Source organism: Zeus faber (assembly GCF_960531495.2).
Source record: "Zeus faber genome assembly, chromosome: 3".
Taxonomy (NCBI): domain Eukaryota; kingdom Metazoa; phylum Chordata; class Actinopteri; order Zeiformes; family Zeidae; genus Zeus; species Zeus faber.
This window is the reverse complement of record NC_137190.1, coordinates 6,001,885-6,021,113: the sequence shown is the minus strand read 5'-3', so window position 1 is coordinate 6,021,113 and position 19,229 is coordinate 6,001,885. Positions and strand designations below refer to the sequence as shown.

The following is a 19,229-nucleotide window of genomic DNA, read 5'->3' as shown; positions in this document are numbered from 1 at the left end:
CTTAGAGTTTGTCATTTCATTATTTTTAATGATTTTCACCTAACTTTCGATCTCACCATTGTTTCTGAGTGATTGTGTCACCATTTTAAATCCTGCATCCATTGTTGATTTTCTTGATTATTTCTTGCCTTTACCATTTTATTTTCCTAACCATTTATTTTATTGTTGTCACTTTGTTTGATGTTTACTATTATTTCATTTGTTCAGGTAGATTAGCATGAGAAAATAAATCCACTTAATTGAAAATAGGTTGTCGGTTGGTATTCCTTAAGAGTTTAATTCATAGGTCAATGTAAGCGGTCAAGAACTCCTTAATCCTTCTTAAACTGATTAATTACACCTTATGATTGATTTAATCAAATTGAACCCATTTGTTTCTCCAAAATAAATCTACATGGGAGTGGTGCCCTGACGAGACAATGATGAATTATTGATGATTAATTATAAATGATTAATGATCAAATATTAAAGTAGAGGTGGCACGCTACACTTTTGAGTCACAGCCCTTCAAATTGACCATGCCAGGTCTCTCGCCCGATCTAAAGCATTCTTTTCTCTCTGTATGCACCTCTGTACAACTACTGCTTCACATGTTGTCCTTGTATCCGTCCGTTTTCTCCTTCATCTGTTTGAGTTGTGCTCTAGCTACTGGAGCTCTCCTCTGCAGCACGTTAAGTCTGTCTAAAAGCTGCCGGACATTGACGCCACATGAAAATGCGGTACAGATTTGCATTATATCCATGAATGACCCTTTCATCATGTGTGTACATCTGTAAAATGTTTTGCATTCCATTGTTTCAATTTTGTCGCAAGGTACAAATTTGTGGCCGCAAACATCACAAAAACATTAAATTCATTGCTTAAAAATGACATACTGCAAGATGACCGTCACTGTTGGATGAATCTCCCATTTTCCCTAATTGGCAGAATAGCAGGCAATCAAAGTGATGATTTAGAATCAACTACCTTTTCTCTATGATATCTATCCAACCCATCCCCACTTTAGGTTTAAATGAATTGATTCAATCATATTTAAATTCTCGAGAAAAATTCAGTTCTTCTTCCACAATATGTCGTTGTTGGAAGGATTGCAAACTCCAAGCTGCAAGACTTTCCATGCTGGGTGTGTTAAGGCCTGATGCCGGCAAAGATTTATGAGGCAAGAGAGTCTATTTTGTAATACCCTAAATAGTGATCTTCATCTTCCGGCTCTGCCTGTGGTGTCCCAGACCCTGGCGCACAATCAATTTCTTTAATAGTGGTTATTCGGGGTCCAGCCGACAGTGTTATTGTTATTGCTGGCATTTCTTATTTTTAATTTTCTTGACGCATTTTGGGCTAAAATGATCTGAAATATGACAATCAGACTTGGCTGAGGTCTCGTTGGATCCGGGAGGCGATCTGATTAGTTTTAGGGGCAGCCAGCTTTGTGACATCAACATCCGAAGTCATATAGGTCCAAGCTTCGTCCCTCGGAACTCATTCACATTCCGCCACTTGCGACATGTAGACAGACAACTTGAGCCAATGCTGCATTTAAAGAAAACTCGGAAAACTGTAACTCGTGCTGCGTTTTACATAACCCAGAAAACTACAGTTAATACAGTAACAATCCATCCAAGGAGTAATTTCGCCAACCGCCGCGTTCTGCCAGAACCGTTTACGCCAGTATTTTACGACATGGTGCTTTATGTTCCTTGCGTGTGCAAGTGTAAACAAAGATGGCGGAATGTGGAAATGACTCATTGGATGGTTTATTACAACACTAGGCCGTCTGCTACTGCGCAGCGGCAACATAAGGTGAGGTGAATTAAAGTTTACACTACACAGTGTAAAGAACCTTGTACGTCGTTACCGACATTAATATTCGGGCCCGGCACGCCAAAATTGGTCGGGTCAAAATCGGGCTGAATTTGTGTTGTCTGATCGCGCCATTAGAGAAATTCGGAAAACTGTTATACCTCCTGTTGTTCCTAACTCGACTAAACTGGACCCCCAGCTATATTTTGTAATTATATCTGTAAGCACTGAATGTGAGAGTGCACTAGTTATGCTCCGCGTTGGCAGGGAAAGAGGAGACAGAATGGACATTGGAAATGTGCAAAAAAGAGATATGGCGCAGGCACACGCACGCACGCACGCACGCACGCACGCACGCACGCACGCACGCACGCACGCACGCACACACACACTGTGTGAGGTGGAGACAAAGGTCAGGATGAGCTAGTGCTTAATGTGCAGCTGGAGGTGGTGTGTTTGGAGGGGGAAAACTGCCATGGACATTTATTGAATGAACATTTATGGACATTACTTACCTCTGACTTTCTGCAATCAGGGCAACATGGATCACAACATCATTTTGAATGGGACCCTGATAGATAGATAGATAGATAGATAGATAGATAGATAGATAGATAGATAGATAGATAGATAGATAGATAGATAGATAGATAGATAGATAGATAGATAGATAGACAGATAGATAGAGTAAACAGAGGATGAAAGAGAGAAAGAGATGCATAAGGAGAGAGACAGATGGGCAGAAAGAATGTTGTCAGTAACAAGTCAGCTCAGAGACCTCTCCATCCCATATTATAATTTATATTTATGGAGCACGGCCATCTGAATAAAAAAATAAAAGATTTAAAAATTAACAGTAGGTAACAAAAAAAAAAAAGGGGATATGAAGAGACAGCAAGAGTGTAAAGGCTGAAAACAGACGCAACATTTTCCCTGAAGCTTGTATATCAATTCATCAATCAATCAAGACCAATCAAGATCAATAAATACTATAGTATACGGTACTATTTTTACTCAGACCATTTATACAGACGTTCATTAATTAATAGTGAAATTAATACTGGAATATTGTCACCAATGTTATTCTTCTTCGTGTAGAAACAGCATAGTGGTAACCTCATGCTTTTGTTTGGTATTCCAACAGTTAATATCATTGTTTTACTAGAGAGCAGATTGTCCACGCACCTAAACGCCCTGCATTTGCTCTGGTCAATAAAAGCTGATTTTTGCACGACCGCCGTGTTGGCATCAATCAGGGAGCAAAGGAGAGAGGGAGGAAAACTAGAGAGATTGGTGGAGGAGAGAGGGAGACCGAAAGACAGAAGCCTCCAACCAAGTTCTGCTGATGGATTGAGCGCCGTGGGTCCGGGTCCATGCAATCAAAGTCTGTCATTAGTGAACTCAAGACGCGTAGGCTCATTTGGCTCCCTCTCGTCACCACCAACTTCCCTCCACCACTTATGTGCCACAAATCAGATAATTTTAAAGGTTTTTCTCATAAGATCATAATTATAATCACAATTGACATGGGAGGTTAAATGACATCATTTGGGAGTCCAAGAGCGGTCGACATATAGAGCGATCTCTGGGTGACCTCACATTAAAGTAACCCCGACTATACTGTACCTCGGGTGTAGCGGGGGAGCTGTTAAATCAGCACATCATCTGTGACAGCATCCACCCTATTACCACCGCTGCACTACTGATTTTTAAATCATTTGAATATCAGGGCGCTTTGCTCCCAACTTGTTCAAGACAAATTGACATGCAAATAATATTCATATATTCATAAGGGAAGCAGCACAGGACTCGTGGTGGATTAATCTATTAAAAAAAATTAATTTTCCTTTAGAGGCACGGGATGAAGTTGAGACTGTCGGTGGAGTAAGCTGTTGTAACAGTTAATTTGGTGAGGAACGAGTCACATTGTTCCTGAACAAATTACCTGGAGTTTTAAAAAATGAACCACTTGTGTGTGGAGTGCTGAATGGGGCTGCGTTCAGCCCCATTCGAGTACGATGAAAACCCGTCCAATTTTAGGTCCGAGACTTAGTTCTCATTTATGAGGTAAAAACTACCACGTCGCATGTGGAAGATGGGACGAGTAGAGGAAGCGTTTCACGGCAGAGATGGTAATGTCAGATCCTGTTCCGTTCGACAATCCTCTAAAACTCTTCTTCAAGGCCCATTCAGCTTCTTTAACATCTTGAATTGGAGTGACGAACTACTGTCGCTATACATTCTACGGCCGTAGTTTGTTGAAGTTAGTTTGACAAGCCAAAGTCTGTTTCAGCACCTTGGACAGCGGCGAGTGGATCCCGAATTTAGGAGCGATTGTGCGCTACGGGGGTCATCTGAGGCCGGCTTCAAACGACTCTACCGAGCAGCACGTTGTCCCATATCCCCTTTTCCCTGAAATAAGAAATGTTAACTTGAGCAAAATAAAGACTTTTACTTGCATCGAAAGTAGAATTGTCCGACTATTCGCACCACGGACAGACACTGTTTCTTACAGATTAACGTTGGCGTGGCCTGAAGTGGGAGGAGATGGTGCATTTATTCCTAAACTACACCATCCTTTCCTTCATGTGTGCTTGACTGTTCATAGTTGGCGAGGGACAGAGCATTCTAAATATATGCTAAATATATGGCATTAGCACCGGTACTCGCAAACCTCTTTAAGTCACAGACGCTTTGTCCTTTTATGAAACTGCAGAGAAAAACTCTCAACACGGGCACAGATCTCCTTTTCTGTATCATCACATCGGGGCATCTTGGTATCATCAAATTCTATTCTAGTTATTGGGTCATATTCGTTAGTACGAGCCTAATATGCATTCAAACTTTCCATATTTATTTATTTACGATGACTGGCAAAATCTTCAATGTACCTTTTTCTGAAATTCTAATTTCAGTCCTTGCAATTTCCAAATGCAATTTCAGGGCCTTAATTTATGTCAGATTGATGTAATACTTTGAAATGCCACGCAGTTACCCTGTGGTCCCCCATTACAAAGAGCTGCACCCTGTAGTGAATATTTCAATCCAGGAGCAGGAAAACTGGCCCCTTCATGAATTTGTAATCAAAATGATTTCTTATTAAATAGGAAAAGAAAAAAAAAAAGTGACTTAGAGAAGGGCGGTTTTTTCTCTTATGAGGTCAGTACTGGGTGTAAGTTAAGGTAAGTTTAATTTAAGAGGATTTGAATGTATATTTAATGCAACACAGACAATTAATACTATTATATAATTTTAGAGGTAAGTTAAGGTAAGTTTCATTTATGAGGATTTAAATGTATATTTAATGCAACACAGACAATTAATTCTATGATATAATTATAGAACCCAAAATCCTTACTGTGCATCACCGGGTGTCATGACATTTCACTGCATATACTGTATGTATAACCGTATGTATACAGTATGTTTGTGACAAATAACCTCTTGAATCTTGAACACAAACAGATTTACAGTTCCATACTGTGTCACGGTGCTGTACATGAACACACGAAGCGCAATCTTGAAGATAAGATAGAAGTTAAGATACAAGGTCTGTAAGAGGAAGAAGAGGAGACAGACAGACAGACAGACAGACACGAGACAGACAGTTGGTGAAGGAGGGAGTGCAACAACTTTTTCCGCCGCCTTGTTTGTTCTTGTCATCTTATAACAATGTCGCCTTTTCACTTTGTGCGCAAAAACTGCAGGGCCTTCACCATGACGGGAGGAAAATATATGAAGTTTCACACACACACACACACACAGACACACACACACACACACACACACACACACACACACACACACACACACACACACACACACACACACACACACACACACACACACACACACACACACACAGCAAATGACTAACTAGGGAGGAAGATTTATAAGCAGGGGATAGACATAGCTGTCAGAGAAACAAAACAAATTTGAGTACATCCCTCCCTTCATCACACTGTGATAAAGCGAACAGGGAGAGTGGAACGCTACTCGGCGATCCTGGAAAGAGGAACAGCGAGGGGAGTGCGAGGGCCGCGGGAAGAAAGAGAAAATCAAGAGAGAGCAACAGATAGAGAGAGAGAGCGAGAGAGAGAGAGAGAACTATAACAGTAAAATAAAATATCAGGGAGAGGGAAAGGGATGGGGGGGAATGTGATAGAGGGACAGAGTAGTGGGAGACAGAGAGGGGAGAGAAAGTGGGAGAGAGGAGAGACAGAACGATAGGACCCGGGAGAATAAGGGAGAAAGAAAGTGACATAGTGAATAGTAAAATAAATATATTATGAGAGAGAGAGAGAGAGAGATAGGGATGAGACGGGGGGGGGGGATTTGTGGCCTCCCTGCGACGGGGGCCCCGGGGGCCTGGGGTGGTGGAGGGCCCATATATCCCATGGCCTGCTGGCGTCGGCAGGGTGGGGGGGGGGCTAACATCCGGGCCCCCTGCGCTGAGCACAATCGACCACGTGGATGGGCGCTCGGGGCTCGCGGCCGGCTGGCTGCGGTGGGGCCGGCCTCGCTCTTGCTTGGAGTGCGGGTGGGCATGGGGGCCCAGCGGGGTGTCGGTCTGTCGGCGGCCCGCGTTCTCCTCGTGCTCCCTGGGACTGGGTTATGCTCCTCGGGGCCAGGCGTGGGGGTTGCTTCTTGGGCTTCTGCCTCGGGCTTCTTCTGTGGCTGCAGGGCTGGGTGCTCGGGGCTTTCCTGCAGCCATGGGGTGCCTCAGGGGCCCTTTCCACAGCTTGGAGGCGCCATGACATAATACCGACCTCATACACCAGAACTAATATACGATAAGTCCTGTACACTCACCGGTGGACACATCGCGCACTCACTCACGCACGCATGCAAGCACGCACACACACACACACACACGCACACACAAACACACACACACACACACACACACACAGGCGGTATCATCACAGGCACACACACACACACCACCAACACCTGCTTTGAACACACCTCCAACACCCTCCTGGTTGCATTCCTCTCCTTTCCTACCTCATTTACTGCCATAACTACGAGAGGAAGAGGCCACGTGACCAGTTGCTGTTCCAGTTTTCCTGGACTTAATTAACTCTCTTTTTTTTTTTAAATACATAATGTCTTCTGATGTTTTTCTGTGTACACGTTGTTGATTGGTTCTATGTTTATCTGTCTCACCCGGGGTGATTCTCCCCCTCTTGAAGTAAAGGAAATAAAAAGTAAAGTAAAACCCAAACATGGTAAGATGGTTCTCCAAAGAGGGGGATTGGTGGTTGGTTCTGTGTAACAAAAAGCTGTGCTCTGGTCATCCTACAGGTCGTCCACAGGACAGAGTTATTGCAGCAGTTCTCGACGATTTAAGAATTGATAAAGAGCTGCATTGCAGGTTGAAAACTTGAACTCAACTTGCAGACACTCTGTCCTAGACGCAATAGCACACAAATACTCTGTGTTATATGCCCAGCATGCTGACAGCATAGGCAAAAAAAAAAAAAAAAAAGGGTGTAACTCCCAGATCCAAACCCCCAGATCCAGACCCCCAGGACCAAATCCTGAGATCGGAACTCCAAGGTTCTAACTCCCAAGTTCTAACCCGCAGTTCCGAACCCCCAGGTCCAAACTCCCGGGTCCCAACTCCCAGGTCCTAACTCCCAGGTCCTAACTTCCAGGTTCTAACCCCCAGGTCCGAACCTCCAGGTCTGAACCCCCTAAAAAGCTGATTTATTCATATTCAGTTTTAGTTTCAAATCTGATGGTTTTTCCAAAAGAATGATTTCCCTTCACAGAGTGAAAGTGTCTGTCTGTCTCTATCTGTCTGTCTGTTTCTCTAGCTTTGTCTCCATCTGTCTGTCTGCATGCAGTGGTGATGGACATGGACGGCCAGAACCACGGGCGCTCCTGGAACGGAGTTCTGTCCGGAGGCTTCGAGAAGAACCCCAAACCCATCTTCACTGAGGGGAGGACCCAGCTGCAGATCCAGAACCTGCAGGAGGACTGGGACCACTTTGGTAGAAGGGGGGAGAGGGAATGAACTTGAGCTCTGCCTCATTTGTCTTCACCTCCAAATTACAAGCGCCGAGGCACAGGCACAGGACCGGTGATGAGAAAGAAAAACAAAAAAGAGGAAAAGAAAAGAAAACCCCTCCCTCAATCTCTTGTTGCAGCATCTCTCAGGTACCGTCTGTCTGTCCGTCTGACTGTTTCTATTGAAAACTGACAATGATGTGAGGTGATGTACAGTCTATTCCAAATTAAGCGATATCCCTAATACTGCAACTGTCATGTAAACATCATATTTGTATGGATTTTATAAAGGCCTGGGGCATGCTGTGATCGACAGGCCTAGATTAGTCCATCATATTCTGCTTTGTGGCGTGTAGACAATCCCATTAATCCTGTTTTTTCTGGTGTGTTCATTCTGCAGCTAAACGTCAGAGATTCATACCACGTGCATTTAGCGCGGAACCAGTTGAACCAGAGTGCGTTTCCCTGGCAAACGGTCCCTGGCAAGCCACTCTTTGGGAGTGATGCTGAAGCAACGTTCATACTCAATCATAGGAAATAGTTGATTATCTAAAAAAACAGAAATTCAGAAAAGCCCACGCCATGGCACTTCCTCTGCTCCCAACTTGGCTGAATATTTCGACTGACTGAATGAGACATGAAACTTATTCAAATGATCATGTTATTCTGGTTATCCGCCTTCTTCTGATTAATGTGTGCATGGAAACGTACCGAATTTAACTTGCCTTGTACAAAAGCGTCAATGACTCATTGCTCAAAGACATAACTTAAAAGAATATTATGTAATATTTACTCATCTAATTTATATTCCTCAGTGCGTTCAATTATCCTGATATAACTTTGCCATTCCAACATCCAACCTATACGCAACATACTTTACAGAAATCTAACAGAATACGAAGCCATGCTATTTCAAGGTCAAATCCATCCCAGCGCGCTGGCTGGCAAACCACAACACGAGGGAAATGGCCTCAAGCAAGACCATTACAAAACACAAAAGCACAGGAAAAAAAAATAAACCCATCCAAAGACATTTTTTTCAAAATACTTTTTCCATGAAGTTTAAAATGGAGAAAAGGAATTTTTCCTCTGACCCTAAAAAAAAAAGGAAAAAGTATTTGAATGAAATAAATAATGCACTCTCTTTATACCCAGCCACAGACGAATGACTTGAGGCTCTGAATCGTCCTTAGGAAGTCGGTCTCTGTGTGCTGCTCACAGATTCCAATTTTGTTGAGAGTATTTTCAAAGTATCGGGGTTGGTGGTAAAATAAGTTGTATGGGGAGAAAAAACATGAAAGAAATGCTATCTCTTTTATTACTTATTTAAAAACCTGGACCGATAAAAAAAAAAAAAAGGCCGGCGTTCCCCATATCAAAGTTCGGCGTTTTCTAAAGGTCACTGAGTGATAACGACGACACGGCGGCTGGATGATTGTGCCGATATTTCGGATTTTATCGATGTTCCATTTCACATGATGGGACATGAAAGGACGCGAGGGAAAGCAGGGTTGGTATTGAGACACATCCCAAGATACAGAGGAGAAGAGACGGACGGACAGACATTGGGACCGATAGAGGGACCGATGTACCGGGGAGCGGGGAGCGTTAAATCGCTCCCCCGGTACACGTGGGCGCAGGCGGGAATGGGATCCTACACCAATATCCTATACAGCTGTCACGGTACCACGACGGAGAAAAGCAACACGCTGTTCCCCTGGGATGTCGGCACAGAAATATTCTGCCTCCCGGTTATGGAGGCAGAGGAAAAGAAAAAAAAAAAAAATCAATCGATATTAAAAGGAGAGCTGGAGCAGGAGCTGCAGGAGTCCTGGCTTGCCCGAGCCCGAGTCGCTTTGATTTCAAGCCTGGAGAGGCTGAGCTCCAAGGGAGGCTGGGAAAGATAAGTGGCCCCGATTATAACTCTGCGCAAGTGAGAGGCGTGAGAGGCGGGCCGTGCGCGCAGGTAGAGGCGCATGCAATGATGATACCGCAGCGCCGGAAAACAAAAGAAGGAACGTACGCCGCACGCAGGCGAGGGCATAGACACGCGCAGACGTATGGGAGGGCATCGTCCGGGAGGGTATTTCAACGACAGCTTGTCTGCTTCCGCCCACCGCAGCGGCTTGTCCTTTTCAGCGCAGAGCAGGATTCTGCCGCGAAGGTTCCGGGACAAATCAGGGGGTTGGGCCGGAGAATGAGAAAATGCTAAATGAAAATGCTAATGTAAAATGAGATAATGCTATAAATTCCCATCCTTCTACAAGGTATTGCAAAGCCACACGTAATGTCCTGGAAACGGTCAAGCACAGTCCAGACGAGCACTTCCACCTCATGAGTGTGTGTGTGCGTGCGTGCGTCATGCAAGCATGCAATCCCTCCGACAAGATGTCCATCCATCACCATCTTTTCTTTCATTTCTTCTTATTTATCGATTCATCATTGATATTCTTTCAAGTTTTTCATTGAAAAGCCCGACGACGAAGTGACGTGAATAAATCTTTTATTATACCGGTTCAAGGTAAACGGTTGTATTTCAGAACCATGACCTTGACCGTTCATAAAAACTTTAACATTCTGTGGATGGCACACGGGTCTGAGGCACAAATCATTTATTTTAATGTATTCTGGACCCTGGGGACAAAGAGGTTGAGCACCATTACCCTATTATATTAGAGGTTTATTTCTCACAGAAAATGGGTTAAAAGCCTCTTGGCCAGAGCTGTGCCACCGCGTCCCCCTGGAATCCTACGCGACACAAAGCTCGACACAGTTCAAACCCACCACCCCGCCACGCGGCCGGAGCGCGGGAGGCCGGAGTAACCACCACAACACCAGTTAGCAGGCGAGAAACAAGTGGCACAGCATCACTGGCTGTAAAAAAAACAAGTCGCAAATACCACGACACCCGAAAAAAAAGGAAACGAAGGAGTGTATTCTCACGGGCAGGAGGTGACTCTGCTGTGAATTGAGCGGCGCCGCCTCATGTTCTTGACCTTTCTTCCGCCCTGCTGTACATTTGCCCTCGTCTTCCTGCCAGCGCTTCTGCATTCCGGTGACGCGGCCCCCGCCCGGTGCCATCTGATGTGTCTGAGAAGCCGAACGCCGCTGTACGCGCCGGCCCCACCCGGCGACGGTGACAGAAAAGCCAAAACAATGACGGGGTCAAGCCTATTACAGACCGCTAATGGGGCCCTTGGCACCGAGAGCAGCTCATAAATGACGGAAGGAAGAGGTGAGGGGTGGTACTGTGGAAAAGAGGAGCAGGGCCGTGTGTGTGTGTGTGTGTGTGTGTGTGTGTGTGTGTGTGTGTGTGTGTGTGTGTGTGTGTGTGTGTGTGTGTGTGTGTGTGTGTGTGTGTGAGACATGAGATGATGATATGCACCCAGCTGGTGAAATCTTGCGAAAGGTGACCTATTTCTTGTTGATACAGAAATTGTGTGTGTCTGTATTTGTGTGTTCACAAGCAAGAACCTATCTTGTGATTTTTTTGTTGTGATATCTCATTGCAGTGGTATGAACATTATGTGTTATCAGTGTGTGTGTGTGTGTGTGTGCGTGTTTACGCAAGTAAAATTGCCTCCGTGTGTGTGTTCACAAGCAAGTACGTATAGTGTGAGTTTGAGGTTGTGATGTCTCATTGCAGTAGTAGAACATTATGTGTTATCAGAGTGTGTTTGTGTGCGTGTGTGTGTGTGTTTTGTGTGCGTGTGCATGTGTGTGTGTATGTGTGTGGGTGCGTGTGTAAGTTATGTCGAGTTCCCTCCAGGTTGAGGTCAGTTTCTCTCACAAGCTTTTACTGTCACACACTGCAGGGCTCCACGCTTTCCACCTGTCACCATGCCATTTGGCAAACAGCAGGATTTAGCACTCTGGAAATGTGTGTGCACGAGTGGAAGAGAGAGGAGAGAGAGAGAGAGAGAGAGAGAGAGAGAGAGAGAGAGAGAGAGAGAGAGATTAAAGGAAGAAAAAGGTTTTTAAGGTTTCCATGGCATCAGGTGTGTGTGTGTGGTACTTGTATGAGCAGGTCATGTATGTGTGAAAGGTTCAAGTGCAAAACATACTGAGTTGTGTGAGTATGACTATGTTTGTCTGTGTGTGTGTGTGTGTGTGTGTGTGTGTGTGTGTGTGTGTGTGTGTGTGTGTGTGTGTGTGTGTGTGTGTGTGTGTGTTTGTCTGTGTGTTTGTGTGTGTGTGTGTCTGTGTTGTGTGTGTGTGTCTTTGTGTGTGTCTGTGTGTGTTCAAGTTCAAGGTGTGCATGTGTGTGTGTGCGTGTGTGTGTGCATGCAAGTTTGTGTTTGTGGGGGCAAATCCTAATGCCATCTGTTCCCAGCTACTCAGGGTGTTGGTGTCACCTTAGTACTAAACGGGGACGGTCCATAGATTATTCACTGTTGTCCTCGCGCTCACCTCTACCCAACACACTGCACTACACTGGTGCGCTATGCTGCTGAACCTTAAAGATGAATGCACTTAACTGAATCTGACTATGGCTCCTCAATGGGAGCGCAATGACAGAAGTGACTACGGTACCAACCGCAGATAGTCTGTGTTGCTCTTGAGAATCGATCCTCACTTAAAAATATCAATATCAAGTATTTTATTGAATCGACGATTATCGCACTTGTCGTATGAATCAAATGCGTTTCTGATTCTGAAGAGGTGAGACTTGTCCCTCCCACTTCCTCTGCACACCGTCATAGCCAACCGGGCTGACCTGACACTCATTCAAAGGCTTTGAAATATCATCTTCCGACCTCCATATTTACCAACGTTCACATTTAGAAACCGCGCACGTTGTTTCGCCCGTTTTTCAGACGACCAAACTTTCTCCCGTTCCGCTTTTTCAGCCCGTCAATATTGAATCGCGTTTGATCGGCAGCACCCAGCGAGGCAGCGGGACGAGTCCGGAGAGCCGGGCGCGCCGCACCCGCGGAGCCACGGTCGGTGGCTGCGAGGCCGCCCCCACATCCCCTCTCTCCGACGCAGTGAACAGACGGAGAGCGCCGCCCTGACTGCCAGACAGGCGGCAAATCAAGCAGGCAACTGTCCCCGCCACCAGGAACTTAGTTGCCGGTGCCGAGGAACACTTTTTCACAGGAGAAACTAAGACTCCAAAATGTGACGGTTAGATAGTGGTAAACACGCTCATTTAACACTCGCTGCTCTTCAAAGTCTGATTAATAGACATGAGAGACAATCACGCTGAAACGGCCTTTACGCAAGTCGAATGAATTCGGCTGCTAAATGTTTTTATGTGCAAAACGACAAGCAAGAGTCAACACTTCTCCTCACCAACAACTATTCCCCTCTTCCCACCTGCCTCATCCCTCGGCGACTCCCACATCCCTCTCTTGCATCACTCCGCCTCCGCCCGACCCGCTTCCGCTCCTCCCTCGCCCCGTCCGCCTCTGCCGCGAGGCCATTCCCCCCCACCTTCTGGCGCCCCGTCCCCGCCTACGCCGCCGCCGCCTCCTCTTTTCTTCCCCTGGTTTCACTTTTTTCGGCCCCCCTCTCTCTTTCGCTCTCTGTCTCATCTCTTTCTCCCTGCCCCGCCCCCCTCCTCCTTTACCCTGCTCTCTGTTTTCGCTGTTTATTTCCTTTCTATCGTTCTTTCTTTCTCTCTCTGTCTCTGGTTCTCATCCATCCCCCTCTCTCATCGACTAACTTTCACTCCTGTAGGGGTGCGCTTTGTTCTCTGTGCTGTACCGGCCGGCTGAAGGCCTTTCCTGACCCGGAGCGTTATCTTCCGTTGATAACTGACAGCTCCCCCTAAGTGGGCTACAATGGAATTTTTCCATTAACCTTGTTTTCACAGAGTCAGCCACAACCGTGCGTGTGTGTGCGTATGTGTGTGTGTGTGTGTGTGTGTGTGTGTCTGTGTGTGTGTGTGTGTGTGTGTGTGAGCGAATACGTTAGAGTGAGTCTCAGCAACATTGGTCGGAAGAACTTTGATGGAAAGCGACGGTTCCCGCTGAGCCATAATTTCGCTGCAAAACACTTTTTCCCCCTCTGCCTGTGTGTGCGGCGTGGGCGGGTGTTTGTGATGGCATGCACCAAAGGAAGACCCATTGAATTTAATTTTTTTTTAACAAGCAACAAAGAAGACTGGTGTAGAAAAGGGTGAAAGACAATGACGGAAAGATGATGTAAAAAATGCAATTATGCAGATATAAACAGTATATATGTGTGTTTATGTGTGTGTGTGTGTGTGTGTGTGTGTGTGTGTGTGTGTGTGTGTGTGTGTGTGTGTGTGTGTGTGTGTGTGTGTGTGTTTGTGTGTGTGTGTGTGTGTGTGTGTGTGTGTGTGTGAGAGGAGTTGAGTTGAGTCCGGTCGAGTCCCAGATCAGTATTGCTCGACCGTGTTTCAACTAAATTCCAGCCATAAACCCAACCTCAAAGTAGCCCTCATGCTCCTCTTCCCGCTCTGGTTTTCGCTGGATTGTCCTGAGAGCAGCCTGGCTACCCTGAGCAGTGTTTGAAAATTCCATGAGAAACTAAAACCACGCAAGCCCCCACCCCGACATGCGTGAAATCTAGGTAGGTCAGACGCCCTGTGGAATAACACGTCCTCTATTGGGCTTTCAACTGGGAAAGACGATCAAAATGGTGATTATGGGCATTGCCTCTGGCAGCTGGTCTCGCGACGGGAGTCCAGGGGGTCCCAGCCCAAAGGATGAGTCATTCGTTTTACAAGACGGCAGCACCATTACAGAAGGTACAATAAAGACTGTTTTGATCGTAGTTTCACTGTCATCTCCCAAGCAATAGACACAAAATCATATCTAGCAATAAAAACGTTCTCAAATTGGGGTCCCAGAGACAAAATCCAATTAAATGGGATCCGTGGCCCAATGCATATCAAATCGAAGGTCCTTGAAAGGAAAAAGGTTGAGAATGAATTATTGGTGTGGGCCGATGGGGGAATTTCTCTACACGGAACTGATCAGGCATCGTCAGTAATAAACAGTTTTTGTACTTTAGTTAGTTCAGGTGGGTCGGTTCCTGTACAAGTTATTAAAAAGCCTAGAGGTCTACGCTAGTGCGCTGTGGGGATGGTGTGTGAGCAGCCACACCTGACCTGGATGGAGGTGATTTGGATCAGAGTTGCTGCATACCTGTTGTTCGTTGGTTGGTCTAATGAGCAACAGGTTAAAACCCCCATCCCCGCACACGCTCAGGAGAGGCGCACGTGTCACGACATGTTCTATCTGCTCCTGGGATAATTCCAGCAAGCCCACTCTCTACAATAAACTGGTGTTTACAACCCCCCCGTCTTCTGTGTCTCTGTGCCGGAGGGCCCTGAAAACGCCACTTGGGTCGCGTGTGGTGGTAAAAGTGCCACAGCTAGTCAGGATCTTCATTCGTACTTGAAGACAGGATTCGGCTGGAACGCAAGCGTAGGAACAGTTCATGTACTGTGGTGGGAAGATCTACTACATTCATTCAATAACTTACTTCACCTCTTTTTTTTTTTTTTTTCCCCCCAGCAGGCAATCATACCGCCCCTCCCCACCATTCGATCCCACTGCTCCACCGCTGCGAACTGCTGCATGTTTGTCAATTAAATTGTTTCAGCGTGCTGCCTGGGGTGTGATTGATGTGATTCACTCTCATATGGCAGTGAACTCGACATCCCCTCGAGGGGAAAGAACAGACGCAGAACACCCCACCTCCCAACCAAACCCGCGGCTTTCCGAATCAAAAGACAAGCTGCTCTTGTCAAGAGGGTCAACAGTAGAAAAACATACCAAATTGCCAGAGTTCTTACTAGCTGGAGGGCCCCCGCGCTTTAAAGTTCACAGCACATTAAAGTTGCATGAACGCCCCCTTTCACTAACTCGCTTACTAAATCACACCGCCCACTGCTGCGGCGAACTTCCAGGAGCTTTCGGCGTCCGGCCGCATTAACCGCACACCGGGATACAAACGCCGTGTCATTTTAAGGCACGTTGCGTGGTTCCCTTCACCATACGGAGCTGCGCGCCGATGCCGTGCCCTCTGCGTCGTTGACGTCTTCCTGGAGCTCGCGCAAAATGCGCCGCCCGCTGCTCCGTGCTCACGTCAGCGTGACGTGAGCATCCCATCACTCAACTCAATTCATGTTTTTTAACACAGCTGTTAGGCACGACGGGGCCCGGCAGTTACGTGCAACATGCAGGGATAGGATTAGAGTAATCTCACAACATCCATGCTCTAATCCATTTAAGTCACTGAATGCAAGGAAACCCACGGCACGGCAATCAGATGAGAAGTACTTGCGAGAGCTGAGCAAAGCATTTGTTTGGGGCACTTTGAAACATACAGTACATGGAAAAATAACCAGGACACACACACACGGACAGCACTCAAAAAAAATACGGCAAATGCTGAGGGATATACTGCGCGCGAGGACCCCGATTTTCAGGTTACGGAAATAATCACTGTTCTAATAAGGCGTCCGTAATCTGAGATACGTTTTCCTATCTAACGCTTCCCAAACAAAACCTCTTGTCAAAAGCCTCTGCTGAATGACGGAGATTACGCCGAACAGCCCCGAGGTAAATGTTGTATAAGCAGTCAGGAAAAGCAACAATACAACACGATACAGAGCGTGGAGTTTAAAACTGTACAGAGCAAACCGGCAGACACACATGACGGACGGAACGGAAAGCGTGAACAGAGACGTGTGCATGTGAGCGTGTGCACACGTGTATGTCTCTGCCCCCACACACACACACACACGCCAGCACAAACACACACACACACACACACACACACACGTGTATGCATGCACAGACACACACACACCCACGCACAGACACACACGCACAGTCACACGCACACAGTCACATACACATGCAAGTGCGCGCACACACACACGCGCGCACACACACAGTCACACACACACAGTCACATACACACACACGCACACAGTCACATACACACAGACACACACACACCCACGCAGACACACACGCACACACAGTCACATACACACACGCGAGCGCACACACACACACGCACGCGCGCACACCCACAGTCACATACACACACACAAACACGCACAGGCCCACAGTAACACACACACAGGCACACAGTCACATACACACAGGCACACACACAAGCACAGGCCCACACACACACACGCTGACACGCACATGCACACACAGTCACATACACATACACACACACAGTCACATACACACACAGATACACAAACACTCACACACGTACACACTTAAACAGGAGGAGTGCACGAATCAAGCTTTAACTCCAAGTGAAAGCTCTGCGCACCCATGTGTCGTTTCCGCCTGCAGAGCAAGCAGGAACCTCCATGATGCAGAGCTGCTGGGACAGCAGCTTCACGTGCGCGCACACCACACACACACACACACACACACACACACACACACACACACACACACACACACACACACACACTCTTCCATTTGTTTGCGTTTACCCACAAACGTGTGAATTGCAATCTCACGCAGACTTCCTTGCTGAAAAACCTAAATAACGTTGCTGGAGCACGCACGTCTTTGTCTGTTTTCTCCGTCTCCGCTTCACTTTTTCCTTCGCTCCGTCGCCTCCCTCCACTACGCAACACGCCCCTCCGTGGCGAGAAGATGCCGAGACGGGCGGATGCAGAAAAAGGTTACAAGCCGAGTAAGAAATGGAGAGAGGCAGAGAGAGGGAGACACGAGGGAGCAACAAAATCAAATGGAGAGAAAGAGAGAAAATCAATACCAGAAAAAAAGGAGGAAAAAGCAGAGAAAGATCCGTGGACACATCAGGGCTTTTCCAGCTGTATGCGCTCTGCTAGCGGGCGGAAACTGGAAATCTTGGGAATCTTAGCGCCATTTGATGAATAAACCAACACGCTGCGTTTTCCTGACTCTCTGCTGCAGATGCTGTTCAACTGAAGCTTCATCAGTAATGGCTGCACAACTTGCCAGTCTCCACAATGAGGATATAGATAATAATAATAATAATAATAACAATAACAATAACAACAACAACAACAATAATATTATTATTAATAATAATATCAATAATAATACATATTGCTGAAGTAAATATTGTCGTGTATTGCTATGTCCAGTTTATTCATGTTAAGTATGTATTACAGGTTTCGGAGGTTCCAAGGTTCCGAGGTTCTGTACTGCTACGTTCCCAAATCTGGGCTGTGTGATTCTATGCAGGGACGTTTGGAGCAGACTGAGGGGCTCTCTCCGACTGTGTCAGACCTGACGTCACTGAAAATTGTGGTACGCTCCGGGGAGAACGCCGCCGCCGGGGAGAGGGCGGAGGAAGTACCGGCGCTCCCGCTCGTACCATTGGCTTGTTACCGCCACATATTTTAGGCACAGTTTTCCGGGTTTCCTTTAAATGCAGCACCGGCTCAACTGTCTAGGTGTCGCGCTCGCAAGGGGCTGGAGGGGAGTGACCTCCGAGAGAAGAAGATCGGACTTCACAAACGTATTGGATGTCACAAAGCGGCCCGCTCCTCAAACTAATGAAATGCACAATGCCCTGTTTTCAAATTAACAACAAAGAGGAAAAGGTTTTTGGTCTCAAAGCAAATTTATTATCTTGTACAAGAGCCAGTGGTACAAGGGTTGGACCAGAGGCGTGCTGAAGAGCAGCTCTCTGGGATCAACCGTTTATTCTGGGTAGTCAGAGAATCTAAGGTCAGTTTGGCGTCAGAGATTCGTACGTGTTCAAGAAAAGGCAAACTCTGTGACGATCCGGAGGAATGAAGGAATGTACAGTTTATCTCTTTAGATAGATCACAGTGCCTACTGATATGTGATTACATAGATTTAGACATATAGTTCCACACACTTCATGTGTCATATGGTCATGGTCACATAACATAGCAAAGTAATTCATAAAATCCCCATCAATATTAAGTACTATATCGACTGAAAAGACGTCTGAAATGTCCCGGTTCTAACGAGTCCTCGACCATCCGTCCGTACGTAGCGCCCTCGTCGTGTTTCAGATACTTTTCAACCGAAAAAAACGGGAAGATAAAGGCAAGATAAAAAAAAAACAGCGCAATAACAACGGGGACCCAGCCCCGCGGGAAAGTAATGCCAAACGTTCTCAGCGAGGTCGACTCCCACCTTGTCAGGGCAGGAAAAACAAACAAACATGGGCCAGTATTTTTATTTTTTCCCCCCAGCAAAACATTCACGTCCTTCACATCCGCCTCAAAGCTCGTCAGACTCTGCCTCAAGTGTCCCAAAAGCCTTTCAGGGTTCTTGGTGTATCAATGACGTAAACATTTACACTCCAACGGGTAGCTTATGTTATTTAGAGTTCGATCGGTTGGGTCGTGTGTCCACTGTAAATGTTTCGCCTGCGGTTTTGTTTTTCAGCCCCATCGTAAAGTTATTCATATTTTCTGGTGGATAAATCCCAAT

The 19,229-nt window shown here is 46.3% G+C and overlaps 1 protein-coding gene across 4 annotated transcripts in view; it reads right to left on the bottom strand.

Annotated features, from left to right (window-relative positions):
• Positions 1-19,229, bottom strand: part of phkb (phosphorylase kinase, beta) — a 103,483-nt gene that overhangs the window by 28,300 nt on the left and 55,954 nt on the right. For all 4 annotated transcript variants that reach the window (XM_079997811.1, XM_079997810.1, XM_079997812.1 and 1 more), the window contains one exon: positions 2,316-2,371. In XM_079997811.1, the coding sequence (XP_079853937.1) occupies positions 2,316-2,371 (56 nt within the window). The remainder of the gene's footprint in view (positions 1-2,315; positions 2,372-19,229) is intronic.